Source organism: Phalacrocorax carbo, chromosome 7 (assembly GCF_963921805.1).
Source record: "Phalacrocorax carbo chromosome 7, bPhaCar2.1, whole genome shotgun sequence".
Taxonomy (NCBI): Eukaryota; Metazoa; Chordata; class Aves; order Suliformes; family Phalacrocoracidae; genus Phalacrocorax; species Phalacrocorax carbo.
Genome location: NC_087519.1, coordinates 42,826,613 through 42,841,061, shown reverse-complemented (window position 1 = coordinate 42,841,061; position 14,449 = coordinate 42,826,613). Strand labels below are relative to the sequence as shown.

The following is a 14,449-nucleotide window of genomic DNA, read 5'->3' as shown; positions in this document are numbered from 1 at the left end:
ACACACATGTAGCTGTACGCTTCTACGGGAGAACTTATCTTGGGCCGCATACCTCCGGGACACAGGGCTCTACCCACCCTGGGGACAGTGATGCACAGACACCAATATGATGGATACAAAATGTCCGTCTATTTGGCTGCGTCACGCTTATATAGCTCTTGCGGTTCCTGTTCCTGCCACTCCTATGGGGAGGAGTCTATCTTTCCGTCACATCCCGTAATCTTCCGGTCGCCGATCCCTGTCTATTCCCCTACACACACAGTGTTAATCAGTTTGCTGAAGAGAGCCCTAACGTGGTTACTATGGAAAAGTTTGAGCTTTTAACACAGCAACATAAATGTTTTGCTTCCAATGGCCCCTGCTTTTGGTGAGGTTATCAAATATTGCACTTATCTGTGAAAGTTATCATAGTGACCTGATATTTTTAGTACAGTATCTTTTTGGACAGGCTCTGCTGTATAACCAGAATTCATTTTGCTGCTTCCAACCTTAGTCAAATGCTCTCTGCGGTTGAGTATGAAACTTGTAACTGTTTCTGAAACCTGAAAGGTTTAGCAATATTGCAGATTTCCATCTTTCCTAATATTTTGGCCTTCATATTGAGTATGCGGTCACTACACTTTGACAATATATTTTACATTTCATTTTCCAAGCAGTGTTTTATTAGATTAACTCCAATAGGAAGGATGGCTTCACATTTATCATGAGCGACTTGCACATTCAGTCAAACACTCTGTGGTATTGAGTAGTTTAAATCTCCAGCATATGAACTGTAAATTAACATTGAAGGCCTCTCCTAACATCCATTATTCTGTTTAAACAGAATAATGGACAGTTGTGCAGAATTATTAGTTGCCAGTAATTTCTCCTTGAATACAAATATATCATCTGTTCTAATGTTGTTTTAACTCTCTTCATCTGTATGTCATAAAAAGAATATCTTAAAATTAGGAGATGACAGGGCTGAATAATGTAATGGATAATTGAGACTTATTGCCATTTAGTAGAAGTTTCAGGTTTGCTTGCAGCTCAAATTACTAATTTTCCTAAAAGGCAATGATATTTAGGTTGCTGAGCATGGTCCCAGAGGTTAAATACCCATCCTGCTGGGACCACTGGTTCAGCCTCTTGACAGTCTTAGCATAAAAATCCGACTTGTGAAGATGTGAAGTATGTGCACTTCTGTTGCAAAAGATTACTTTCTTTACTCAGTAAAGGAGCCCTTTAAGGCATCCAGGCATAACAGTGTGGAGAGTATTCACTACAGACTTTTTTTGATAAACGGAGAATTTCAGACCCCAGAGCTCTCCATTTATCACATGGCACAAGTGTGAGAAATTTGGACATAGGCACAATAAATAAATCAGTAAAAACCCTGTAGACTATGCTGCAGGATGCATTTCAGAGTAGAATATGAGAGCAGAACTGTTGGTGAAGAGCTTGTCATTTCCAGTTCATGTAGCAGCTGTGAAAAACAGTTTTGCATCTCCATAATACTGCAGCAGTTTATTGATTTGCACTATAATCTAAGGACTGGGATCCATGCTTTCCAAGGAGCTTAGGAATCCTGGTGGCGTGCACTCAATACTTCTGAAGACTGAAATTGGAGTCTCTGGCTGCTGAAGTTACCACCCACCCATGATGATACCTTCTCACTGTGTTGCCATGTTCACCTCACCGCAGTGTGTCTCTACCTGCTTATCCTGCCTCCGGTTACCTTTGCTATCTCCCACTGCATGCTGTAGGGTGCACAATACTAGGCCACAAAACCTTACCCCTCCTCATTCACTCTCTATCTCTTCTTGCAATGTGCTGTGCATCTTTTCCCACCTCATGCTGCTAAACAAGGCAAAGAAAGGAGCTGGAAATTAATTAGTTCTTCTCCAATTTATCATGCCTGAAAAATATTTGTTTTAAACCACACGAGCATTAAGATACTTTGAAGTTCCTTGGTTAGTGTTTAGGGGAAAATAAAATGCCAGTTTAAGCTTCTGATCTTTTGTAACAGCATATAGAATTCCATGCACACAATTATACTTTCATACCTGAACTCTTCTCTTTTTTTATATCTAACTACCACTGTCATTTTCACTAGTGTGATATTGAGTGCCCAGCATAGAGGTGAACAAATTTACCCTTGGAGCAGCCAGTCTTAAGATATAGCTGTTTTTCAGAAATATTTGATTAGAAACAACTAACTTTCCTTCAACAATAAAAATGAAACATTTGACTACTTAAATCAAAGCATACATTTAGAATGATCTTTCAAAACAACAAAACTTTCCCAGGCATGTAAGTTTTGTGTGCTGTGAAGCTGTAATGACAAATGCCTTGAGGAATAACTACTGTTTAAATAGTGGTTGTGCCCATTCAGTGCATCATTAAAAGGAGGGGTGTCTGTTGCTGATTTTATAGACTCTGATGTCTCCTACTATGAATGTTCAGTTTGTGGCGGCCTGGCGCAACCCTATATGGACTAGGCTATAAGGTGCATTTAGAAAGCAAATGCTGGGCTGCTTCTCAGGAGAAGTCTATATTGTGAGCTTGGTCTATCAAGACTGAGGTGCCGCAATGCATTTAAAAAATATTTTTAGATCACATACTCATTGGACAAAGAATCTTTTGATTCTTTATAAATATAATAGCTACTGGAGTAACAGCTATCTTTGGATCTGTTCAGGACCAGCTGTAAAAAAAAAAAAAAAAAGGTGCTGTCGTCATGTAAGCATGAATATGTTAGGAAGTTCTTTGTCTCCATTCCAGATGACTAAAGACTATAAGCAACACTCAAAGGCCTGTGTACATATGATGGGCATGGTAACAGTAAAGGCTGAGACAACACACGACTGTAATGGATTTACAGTAGGTTGGTGTTGCCCTAGATCTTATTAAAATATACTACAGTCAGAAAACATGCATATTATTGTGGTATATGGATGATGGTAGACTCTTTCCTGGAGGAAGCAGGCATTTAGTTTGTAAAATTGCCTTTTTTTTGCTTAGTACGTTTTCTAGCCTCTTGTTCGCATAATAGTATCTTTTATTTCTTTGTTTTAGTCTTATTTCTTGTGATTAACATTACACTATTCATGCCGATGAACTCATCTGGGATTGACCTGCAATGTGTTCCAGCTGGAGTTTGTACCCTCCTAATCCTAGGTCTCCTTCATGAATATCTTCCTTGCCTGTAGCCTGGGTGGAGCCTGTTCTGTCCTGCGCTGGCACTGGTACGTGAGCAGGTGATTCATAGTTTTCATTCAATTCATCATTATTTATGATGTAATCTGCGTCGCCGTCCTTCAGTTGATCCTGTATTCAAACAAAGGAAAAATCAGTGGAAGGAAGATTCTTGAGGAGAATTTTTGTTAAAGTTTCAGTGAAGAATGAGTCTGAAATTCCACTTTCAGCACTTTTATATCATTATTTGTTTTTTTCAGGTGTTAATTTACCATCTTGATGTTGATTAAAGCAAATAGTTGCTTATCATGTTTTGCTCTTGAGCAGTGTTCAGAAATATAACCTATCCTTCAGATCTTTAAGCACTGAAATGATCCTAAAGATCACTGATGGGTAGCCAATACTTGCAGCACCTGACTGAACTATTTAGAACACGCCACTCATATTTGAAGCTCACACTGAGTGACCATTCTTGAAAACGTAGCACTGTATGTTCTAAGACCTGTCCACAACCCTGAAGAAATTGTATAAATTTTAGCCTTAATAGTAAAAGCTTTGGTAAAGGGACTTAAAACCAAAGCGTTTCACTGAGTATGGCAGGCTTGGATTATACCTTAAATACAGTTAACAAAGCGAAGTACTTACACCATATGCACTGGGGCTGGTCAGAAGCCTGGCAAGAGGATTACACCATCCAGGTAATGTCGTTGTGAGAGGTGGACCAGCGTGGGTTAAGATAGGTTTCAAGTATCTGTGAAGTTTGTTAAAGAATACTTCCTGTACAGCTATTGATACTAATGTGCTTCTCTATTAGACAAAGACCTCTCATTTTAAAGCATAAGGGAATTGTCTAACTGAATGCAAACATAGAAAATATGATCTCTTTACCTGCTCATTACTGCATACATTCACCTGTCATCAGTCTTGTCTAATGTTTTTCAGTAATGACAAAAAAAAAAACCCAAAACAAAAGCCCCCAAAACACCTGATGCTCAAAATCTGTCTTGAGGGGTACTGGAATGGCTGAAGGGGATGTGTTGTGGGATACACAAATACAGTAGGAGCTGGAGGAGAGGAAATGCATACTAGATTATCTTGTTTATTATTCTTATCTACTGTTTTAAGTGTGATCTTTTATACAGTTTTAACAGGAAACCACTTAAGATGTGGCTCTATCTGCTACTTTATGTAAGAACAGTAGTGACCATTTTTCTTAAACAAGAATACTCAGTCTTTTGTAAAATCAGTGCATTTCTTCAATGGGCAAAGTATATTTCATTGAATACTAAGTTTCTTTATCACTGGGAGTATACACAAGTTGTTCTTGAATACTTTATTTCCGGCATTCAGTGCACTTGTTTTACATTTCATACATCAATGCTCCTTTATATAAAATTATGTAAATAAGTTAGGAATAGGCTTTATGCTGTTGCCTCACACCTGTCTTTCCAATCTTTTTATCCAAAAGTGCTTTATTGAGATAAAAGAAAAACCTGCTCATCTTGAGCAATTATATCATCCTTGTATCTGTCAATAACACCTCTCCCATGAGTCCCTCAAGTTGACTTATCTTCTCTGCTACTTTTATTCGTGAAGTAATTTTCGATGTTCTTTGGGAAGCAGGTCTGTCAGCTATTTTTGCTGCTAGGGAAAATTTGCTTTATTGATTGTTGTCCTGCTTTCTCCCCCTGGCTCCTGTCTCTCTTGCTTGTGCTCTCTCCCTCGCTTTTTCTCTCTGCCTCCTTAAAGAAAGCAGCAACAAAAGTAAACCAGCAGTGATTCAAGCTCTGCAGTGATGTTGTAGAAATACTGAGTAAGTAACAACAGGTCTTAAATCTAACCCTTCCATTGCTGACTTTTTTCTTTCATTGTTGCTTGTTTATGGTATCACTGTTTTACACACCAAGTTCAAATCCTGTGTCCTGAAGAAACTGTTATGTAAAACCATCCTCATTACTTCAGTTACAGATTGAAAGGCTAAATAACTTTCTCTGCTGTCCTGTATATTAAAGCCATGGAAGTTGTTCTATAGTATCTAGGTTTTGTGTGAGTGCGTTTGTATCTTTTAAAAATTAAATTACGTCTGTCAGAAGGTTGTGTGATTCCTTCATCCAAGGTAATATACTGAGTTAGTGTGAAAAATGGAGCCTATTTCAAAAAAGATTGTAAAATGAACCATGATCAATGTGGGTATCTCATGAGAACAAATTATGTAGGGAAAGTTTCTGTAAGAGTAAAATCAAGCAATCCTTTCCTGATCCACTCCCAAGCTCATTTGAAACCTTGAAGTACCAAGCAGTTAAGGGCTATTATTAAAAAGCAGTGTGTAGAAGCTATCAGGCTTGTTTTTTTTGTTTTCAGCCCTTCAGAAAAACCTAATTAAAAGGACAAAAAATGGAAGTAGGAGCTGAATTCTAGGTTTTTAATCTTTGGAAATATTGGCTTTGTTAGTACAAACAGCTTGAATTGTTTGAACTGAGTTGTCAGACCTAGCATGAAAAACACAGGCTGGTAACAGAAGTTCCATTTGATTATACTGACTTCTGTCTACTCTGGTTTTTCTATTCTCTTCCAAAATAAGTAACTGAAGATGAATATTACTTTACATTTCCTCCTTAACCTGATGATTTTTGAGCTAGATCTTACTTCTAAGCAGCCTTAGAAGTAGTCTTTATAATGAGCTTTTATACCTCTCAACAAAAATGAGTCCTGTCTTCCTCCTGTGCTTGCATGAACCCGAGCACCATGTCAGATAGGAATGGGGGCTGAGTGCAGGCTGAAACAGGCAATCTACTTGGCTGCCAGAGTAGTCTGCAGTCTTTTGAGCCACCACCACTTTTAGCATAACCTTGTCTGCTGCGTTTAACTGTTTGCTATGTGTATACACTGATGTTTTTAAGTTGAGTGATGGCTTCATTTTGGGCTGCAACAGGTCATCTAAGTCTCCTTCCTTTTGCACTTCCTCTAATGTTTTCATTGTGCATTGTCCATACTTCTGCTTTGAAGCCTCTTGAGATGCAGTTTTAAGCGAAGACAATTTTCTTGTGCTTGTTGTGATGCTTCTGACTCAGTAATAAATTATCTATCCCTTTGTTCCTTATTTAACTAGTTGTTATTCAGCCCACTAAAGGAACTTAAATTGCACCGGCCTATTTTTCACTGTTTTAATATCCTATGCCATAAATGTTTCCTCTTTATTGTTGACACAGTTGCTCTATAGCATTACAGACATAATCGTGTCATTCAGTGCAGCATGAAAGAGGAATTCTAATCCCTGTGCAGTGTTGGCATTTCAAAAGTATGTCAGATATGGGTCTATAGCATTTTAAGGCTGGCAAAAAGTCTTATCGCACCCCAGCTGCTCTGGTTGCATCTCCCAGCCCCTCCAGGGAGAAATAAATTAAATAGTGTAATAGAAAAAGGTAGATTTTGCACTAAGGCAGCTTTAAAAACTGTAAGAAACTAAGTGTTAAACCTCTTAGCGTAACTCAGGAGTTACTGCTGAACCAAATTCATGCCTGTCTAATTCAGGAGATAGGGAAAAGATATCAGGAAAACATAGTATCAATCAACCCTCTTCTAGATTTGCCCTTCAGCCCTCTGTGGGTAGAACAGCCCACTGCACGTCTCATTCTACACCATACAATATACTGTGCTGAAGAACATTATTAATAATTGTAAAGGTGATAACTTCTAAGTTGGAAAACTGCGTTCAGGATACACGTATATGCACACATACAGAATTTTAATCTGTATACAATGCTGGCACGTTAGCATGCCTTATTTCATAATCAAATACTATTTTTCTGTTGATTCCCCACGTCTCCAGGCTTCCACTCTCAGTTCACATGCACAGAAATATTTACCCTGGGTCCCCTCATTGCTATTTGAACACCCTTTGCCCAGGCAGTTCCAGTCTTCCCTCACCAGTAGCCAGGCACAGTTCCTCTCCCTTCACATCTCACTGACACCAGACAACAGCTAAATCCCTTCACCCCCCTTCTTGGTTCAGCTTCTCTCTCTTCTGAGTTTGACTTCTATGATGTCCTTTTCTGTACTGCCCAGCAATAAACAAAGAAAGCAACGCAAGTGTTTGAACAATGTAGCCTGAAGTTGAACTACAGGTAGGTTGTTTATTGGGGCTGGTGAAGCTGAGCAGTACAAATAGGGGTTGTGGGAGGCTACAGCATGCCTAATAGCAACAGGACCTTCAGAATTTAGCTCTTGATATTGGAGTTTGCTGTTTGGTCATTTGGGTTGTTTGTGGTGTGTGGTGTGTTGTTTTTTTTTTTTTTATTGTTTTAAATTGTATGTGATCTAGTTTAGGCTGGAGTTTCAAGGAAATTTTAAAAGGCATTTCCAGGTGGAACATGAGGTCTTTGCTCCAAGTACAGCTCATTAAAAATAGTCTAATGAGGATTTATCAAGAAACAAAACCATGGAATTACATGACCTTTACTTCCCTCCCCCCCGCCCCCCCAAAAAAAACCAAAACAAAACATCTATTATGGAAATTTTTCTCCTGTATAGCTACTGTTTCACAAAAAATACAAGTAACCTGAACCAGAGTTTTCAAGTGAGAAGTCTCAGATAATCTTGATGAGAAACACTACTGCCAGTAGCCATATTGCAGAACTTTTAGAATTTCTGATTATGCAGAAAAGTCTAAGATTTCAAAATAGTTTTTGTCATGTCAGGATGAAATATGAGAATCTAAATTTCTGTTCTTTCAGCCAAAAGTATCAAATGACCACACTTTGTTAAATTGTCACGTTCTATGTCCTACCCAAATTTTGAGAGTGTTGGTAAAAATCGCTATTTACCATTTGGATAAAATGGCATTAATATGTTCAAATAGGGAAAAATATTCTGGCAGAAGTGTTGTGGCTCTTTTGAGTCAGACTTAAAGGAGGTTCACTTTTTTTTTGTTGGAGGAACAGAGTCCTAGTTCAACTGTGGCTCTGCTGAAAAGCATTATAGTAAGAGAAATAACTTGTAGTTGGGGAGAGACAAAAACTAACTGCAAACCAATCACAAAAAACCCCAAACCAAACACCTCCCACCCCAACTGCCAAAGCAGATGTGGCTGCAGTTGCAAATACACGTGGCAGCTCTGTAAAGCCCTGCATTTGGCCCAGAGGGCATTTTGCCTTTTGCCTCATTTCATAATGGGGGCTCTGTAACTCAAGGTAATCCCATCCTCCCCAAAGACAAATGTGCTCATGCTATAATATTTACTACTAAAAAGCCCCAAAGTGCAGGAATTCTTGGGATACTAATCAAAATTGCATATAGTGATTTTTTCCAGAGACCATTTTCCTATATCAAACTCTGCTTTAAATACAAATTTCTTAAAAGTATGTTATTTAATATTTTATTGCTAGGTGCTGTGTTACTGCTGTAGGCATAAGTCTTTAGAGGTCAACGTCACCACTCCCAGAATCCATCCATTGTGCAATGTTTTTAAGATTTTTGAGCTTTGCAGCCTTTTATTTTAAAGCATCCCTTTTGTGAATACTTTATTTAGGTCTGAGTTCGTAAATTATGTAATGAGTTCAATTATTACTCTTTGCATGTCTGAAGAAACATATGTAAGAAAGATTTCAAAGAAAAGATGTCACTTCTCTTTGTTGAATATTTTCCTGTAGCAAGGACAAATGATGTTTTGTTCCTTGGGAGAGTTGAGAGTTGGTTGGTTTTTTGTGTGTGTATGTGTTTTGAGAATGATTTTGATATGAGCTATGTGACTAGCCTAAAGAGCAAACACTTCCATTTTGGTAGTGTTTGAGTGGGAGCACGCAAACCATGAAACTTAGCCAGATAATCAGAGTTCTGCATGTGGCTGACCTCTGCTAGCAGCTGACTGAGATTATCCGGCTACTTTATACAACAGCTTGTGTGCATGACTGAGCTGGGGAGGCACAGAGACATCTCCAGGTCTTAAGTGTGTGCATGGCAGATTAAAATCACCTAAAGAAGGAGAGGTTTTTTAGAGGGATCTTTCCTCCTGACTCTTGCAAGAGAGGATGATGTTTTCTCACGTACCACAGAATTTTCTTCAGAGAATGGGACCTTATCAGTGTAGACCAGTTCAAAAGTGCAGGGCATGGTTATATTAGATTTATTTGTTAGAATAACAGGTATGTATTTGAAAATACCATGAGATCTACACTCTATCAGACTTAACATGTGAAGAAAACTTAATCCGCACTGTGGAGAAAGCTGAGAAGGAATCATTAAATTGGGTATAAATGATATTTTAATTTATAGCTGTTACTAGTGAATTCTGCTCTAGTTCTTTGTGATGCTTTCTTCCCCTTTTATGGAGCAGTTAAAAAACAAATTCCCACTACTGTTGTAACCTAAAATACTAAAGAGGTAAGGATAAATGGAATCATACTGTAGTCCTGCAAAGCCAAATCTTCAGGTGTGTGTGTCTGTCTCTCTTTTTTTTTTTTTAAAGATTAAGTCTCTATGTCTGTCTTTGTCTTTCTCATGTCTGAGAGCAGGGAAGGTGGATGAAAATCAGTGGTAATAAAAACTAGTTCCATGCATCCTTACAGGAAAGTCTGTCTGACTGTTGGATCCTAGAGACTGATGTAGTGTCAGACCCAAAGAATTAACTCTGCATAAAAGCCAGAATATAACTAAAAATTTGCTGCTTTCAACTTTGCAACTGGAAGCATTGCAGAGATGTGGGCAAAATGGAGGGAGTTAATAGACTTGATCTTAGTCAGGTTCTTTTGTACATAAGTAGCTGCAGACCGAGAAATAGCTTGTTCTCTAGTATGCACCTAGTAAGATGTCTGAGATATTTGCAGACCATGGGCTTCTGGTTGTGAGCTCATTGCAGCAGAGAAGAAAATGGAGACATCTTACTCAAGTTATTTGATGCCTATTAAAACCCAAATATAACACCTCCATGCAAAGAAAAATCTGAGGCATAAATGGAGGCTTGCTTATGTAATTGATGAGTGGGAATGCAGCTACTCGTGAAAATAGAAGGATAGGGAATGCAAAAGGACAGAAGAATACTCATATAAGATTCAAAAGGAATATATGAACAGGCACTAATGTCAGACAAATTAACATTAGAAAGAGCTTTGGAAGATGCAGACTATGTGAGGCAGCTAAAGAGGAGAAAAAAACCTCCCTGACATCAGTTGTATAGTAACAAGGAAATGACCCTCCCTCTAACAAAAACCCCCAAGCAAAATACAACCAACTAAAAAAAATGCACCAACAGAGCTGCATAGGAGTCACTACCCACACAATGAAGAGAAGGCTTGCACTAGTGATATCAGTGTTGATGACATGCATGTGACTTTTCAGAAAAATGTGTGTGAGTCAAAGTTGACATCATTGGTAGGATTAAACTCCCCCTATGTTCTGATGTCTTACAGTACGATATCTGAAAGAAATCTAATCTACCAGTCTTTTTCATCAATAAAGAGAAATGGCCAAATCCCAAGGCAGTTAGTATCATCCTCCAGTGCTGGAGTTAATTGGAATGAATTGAAACTAGGATGAGTTTCCTTCCTTTTATTGACTATAAAAGAGCCTGAACAACTAGATTAGACTTAGAAGGCTAATAATTAAGTATCTAAAGTTTGGTGAAACAGATCTCAGTTCAAGACATAAGGAAATAGAACCCCTGAGGCAAAATATAAGAAACCAAATGAAACATTCTCCATGCCAAGAAAACTAGAAGTGTATGAAAGGCATCCGTTTTCATAATCAAGGAATACTGTATTAAATGGATTTAGAAGAAAAAATATTTTAAAAAAATTGTGTAATAAATATGGCATCAAAGCCAGCAGCAGAAAAATCCCTTTAAAATCATTAAGCTTATGAAAACCTGAATGACCATGGAATTCATAAAAAGAAATTTCACCTCAGAGAAAACATAAAAAGGTTTCCTGGCATGTTTGAAGGCATAGAAACTTTCTCAGGACATTGCAAAACTGGTCTACCTGTGGCTTGGCAATAGCGTTTCTTTTCCTGATGAAAAGGAACTTCTGTGTGTGGTACATCTCTAACATGATTGCAAAACTGGAGATACCATTGGCGTGAGTAAGCTGAAATACTGCATTGGAAAGGATGAGCACTGGTGTGACCTGGCTGTGCATAGACCCTTAAGGCCTTAAAAAGACTTTGATGCCAGCTGCCTCAGATGAGATCACTTTCAAGCTCTTCACATGAAGTGCATTCATTGTATAAAATGCTTCAGCCCTGGGACTGGCAGAGGGAATGAATGTAGAAAAGCAAGTGAGTTAACAGGAATTTCTGCACTCTGTGTGGAAGATGATGTTTCATGGGAATGTCCTTGGCATCAGCACCTGCCCAAGAAGTACTCCAGAAAACAGATGTGTGAAGAATGAGGACTGGCAGTGGCTATATGCCTGGCTAATGACAATCTAATACCTGTGGCACCAAAAATCTAATTTGCAAGATGCAGGGAGAGTAAACCTTTAAAGATTAAATGCAGTGAAGTACAAGTACAAATTGGTTTTGATCAAACGAATTACTTCAGTTGCACCATAGAGGAAGAGAGAAAAAGTCTGATCCAAGTAAAGTGAAAGCTGTGAAGCTTTTAAAAACCTCTCACCAATAAACTGTATCAGGTGCAAGGAACTCGCACCTACTAAGGCAGGTACTGAGGACAGCAATGGTTGTAGTGCCTCTACCCTGGGAGAAGAGGACTTGGGGACCAGGAGGGTGGTGGAAGGCGTGGGTAGCAGGAGAGTAATGTGAACAAGACTTTCCAAGTAAGATGGGCATCGTTCTGCTCTAAAATACTACAGTGAAAGCAAGGCAATAAAATGGCTGCTAGAACTTTGTAAGCAACAGCTGGAGTAATATTCTTGCTGTGGCCCTCTGGTAACATGGATTGAGAGCTAAAGCCAGTGCACCAAAATTGTACTCAAATAGGAAAGAAGTATTTGGCATTTTTTAGGAGGTAAAATCAGATATTTCATCATTACATAGGTATAGGTGCACAATAACAGTCAAAATAGTTCACAGATCTGTGGAGATTTTCTGACAAATCTCCAGCTTCTGCATTGCCAAGATTCAGAGGATGCTCTCACAGTTATAAAGGTACAAGTTGAAAGGGAAATGTGATCCCCTATGAGAGAATCCTGTAAAGAACTTACTTTCTCGCACAGTTTTGTTGAAGAATGAACTGTGAACATGGAGGAAGGCTTGGAGGAACAAAGATTCTTATATTCTGATGGTTGCTTGTGTTTATAAAGATGCTAACAAAACCAGAGAACAAAAGTGTAATTCACTGTCTCTTTTAGGGGAAAAAAAAGATCTGTATAAAAATAACAGAATCTCTTTTCCTCTATCAGAAGACTGGAATAAAGAGTAAATAAGGAGATGGGTGTTTTGCCAGTAGGGAAGAGAACAGTAGCTCTGAAGAAAATGAGAATTCTGAAAGTTTTTTTGAGGACTGGTCGGTACAGTAGTGAAGATAGCATTCTGGGCTATTCTCTTGGCCCAGTACAAGTGTACAAACAGAACTGATCAGGGATGCGTGTATCCCTACAGAACATAAAAGTAGGGCAACAAGGTGACCTGTGCTGGGTGATGCCCATGACAAAGTTGACAGCAACAGGATAACACGCAACATATTCATGAAACTGTATTATTGCTTATTTGTACAGTTGTGAGAAATCATACTTTTTTCCAGATATGAAATTAGATTAAAAACCTGTGTGATGAGATCAGGACATGGTTTAGCACTTCTGTGGTAGAGTATTTCACTCAATCATGTGTTCTATGTCTGGACAGTTAAGTAATGACAAAGATGTTGGGAGTGACTTAAAGCGCAGTCTTTAATCTTCCTGAGCTGCTGAGAGCACGATAGCCTTTGTAAAGCCTTGTTAATAGAAAGCTTGTTTAATTTAACATATCCTCTGAGAATCTCTAGTCCTGTGAGCAGACTGGTTCAAAGATTGTTTTCAGATCCTTCAGCAGCTTTTTCCAATGTGTAACCCATATTACATGCACAGTTAGTTAGCTGGATGAGGTTGAAGTCTTTCATAGGTTTGTGAAGAAAGCACATTAGGAAGTGGAGGCCTCAGTGTTGAGGAAGGGAAGATATATTGCACAGGAATAGGTTCCGCTGTAGTCCAAAGAAAGCATCCTTTTGGTAAGCCAGATCTTTGGTTTTGTAAATATATTTTAAAAAAGAGAAAGAACAGTTAGAAAACCCTTATGGTATGATGTTCCCAAAGAGGTATGCAAATTTCAGTGCAAAAAACAGTTGAGGATAATGAATTATGGCAGATATTCAGTAAAAACTTTTTTTTTTGCTAGAATAAGGATAATAGCAGCTTTTATACTACTAGGAGTGAAAGAAATGAGGTATTCATCCTAATATTGCAGTTCAAAATTCTAAGTAGGTAAAACAGGATATTGTTCAGAAACAGTGGCAGATTAAAATAACAGCATAGAGAATATGTATTAAGAGATCAAACTGCCTTTTGATCAGCAGAGAAGCTTATCAAATATAAAACAGATATGAAAAACTAGCACTAGAATTCCAGTTGGGACAGTTCGTCACACTACTCCTATTGCCGTGCTTGGAGTGGGGTAACCAAACTCTCAATATCTGCCTTTGCACGAAAGGCTTTCCTGTGAGCCTGTGAAATCCAGAGGAAAGTATGTTGAGTGAGGACGGTGTGCTGTGATGGAGAAAGTTTGAGAGACATGGGGTGGTGGTGGGAACAAGATAGATTTTTTGCAAGTGTGACAAGTGACTTTTATGGCTTGTTTAGAAATACAGTTGGGCAAAGGTGGAAAAATAAGGTTGTTTTTGATAGAGTGAAGATTTGAAGGGGCTATAGCTCTGTAAAGCTATGGTACTCCAGATGAGAAGCTGCAATGAGAATTTCTAAGCCTTTCTTCTCTTCTACTACATTTTTAAAGGAATGTGGGAACTTAATGAAATTAAAGGGCACTTGCTTTCAGGTAAACAGAAGGATGTGTGGTTTTACAGCAGGTATTCCAGGTGTGGGAATCACTGCCTGAAGAGATCATGGAACCTGTGATAAAGGAAGTGTGATCTGATACTGCAACACAATTAGAGCTGTGCAAGCCAAAGCAAGAGGGGGGTGCCAGACCTTAGGCATCTGGGAGGGGTGAGGGAATTCTCCCACTTTTTTTCTGTACAACCCTCAAAATATACTTGGAGAGTTTTATTTCTTCATCTGCTGCTGGAACATTAGCATGATGGTAAATAGTGGATCTGCCACAGTACGAGGAA

At 38.6% G+C, this 14,449-nt stretch overlaps 1 protein-coding gene across 1 annotated transcript in view; it reads right to left on the bottom strand.

The window, feature by feature from the left end:
- Positions 1-262: 262 nt before the first annotated feature.
- The window catches only part of SLC9A9 (solute carrier family 9 member A9), a 222,819-nt gene continuing 208,632 nt past the window's right edge, over positions 263-14,449 (bottom strand). The window contains exons 15-16 of the mRNA XM_064457666.1: positions 3,823-3,928; positions 263-3,309 (exon numbers count right to left, since the gene is read on the bottom strand). Coding sequence (XP_064313736.1) covers positions 3,088-3,309; positions 3,823-3,928 — 328 coding nt within the window. The 3' untranslated portion in view covers positions 263-3,087. The remainder of the gene's footprint in view (positions 3,310-3,822; positions 3,929-14,449) is intronic.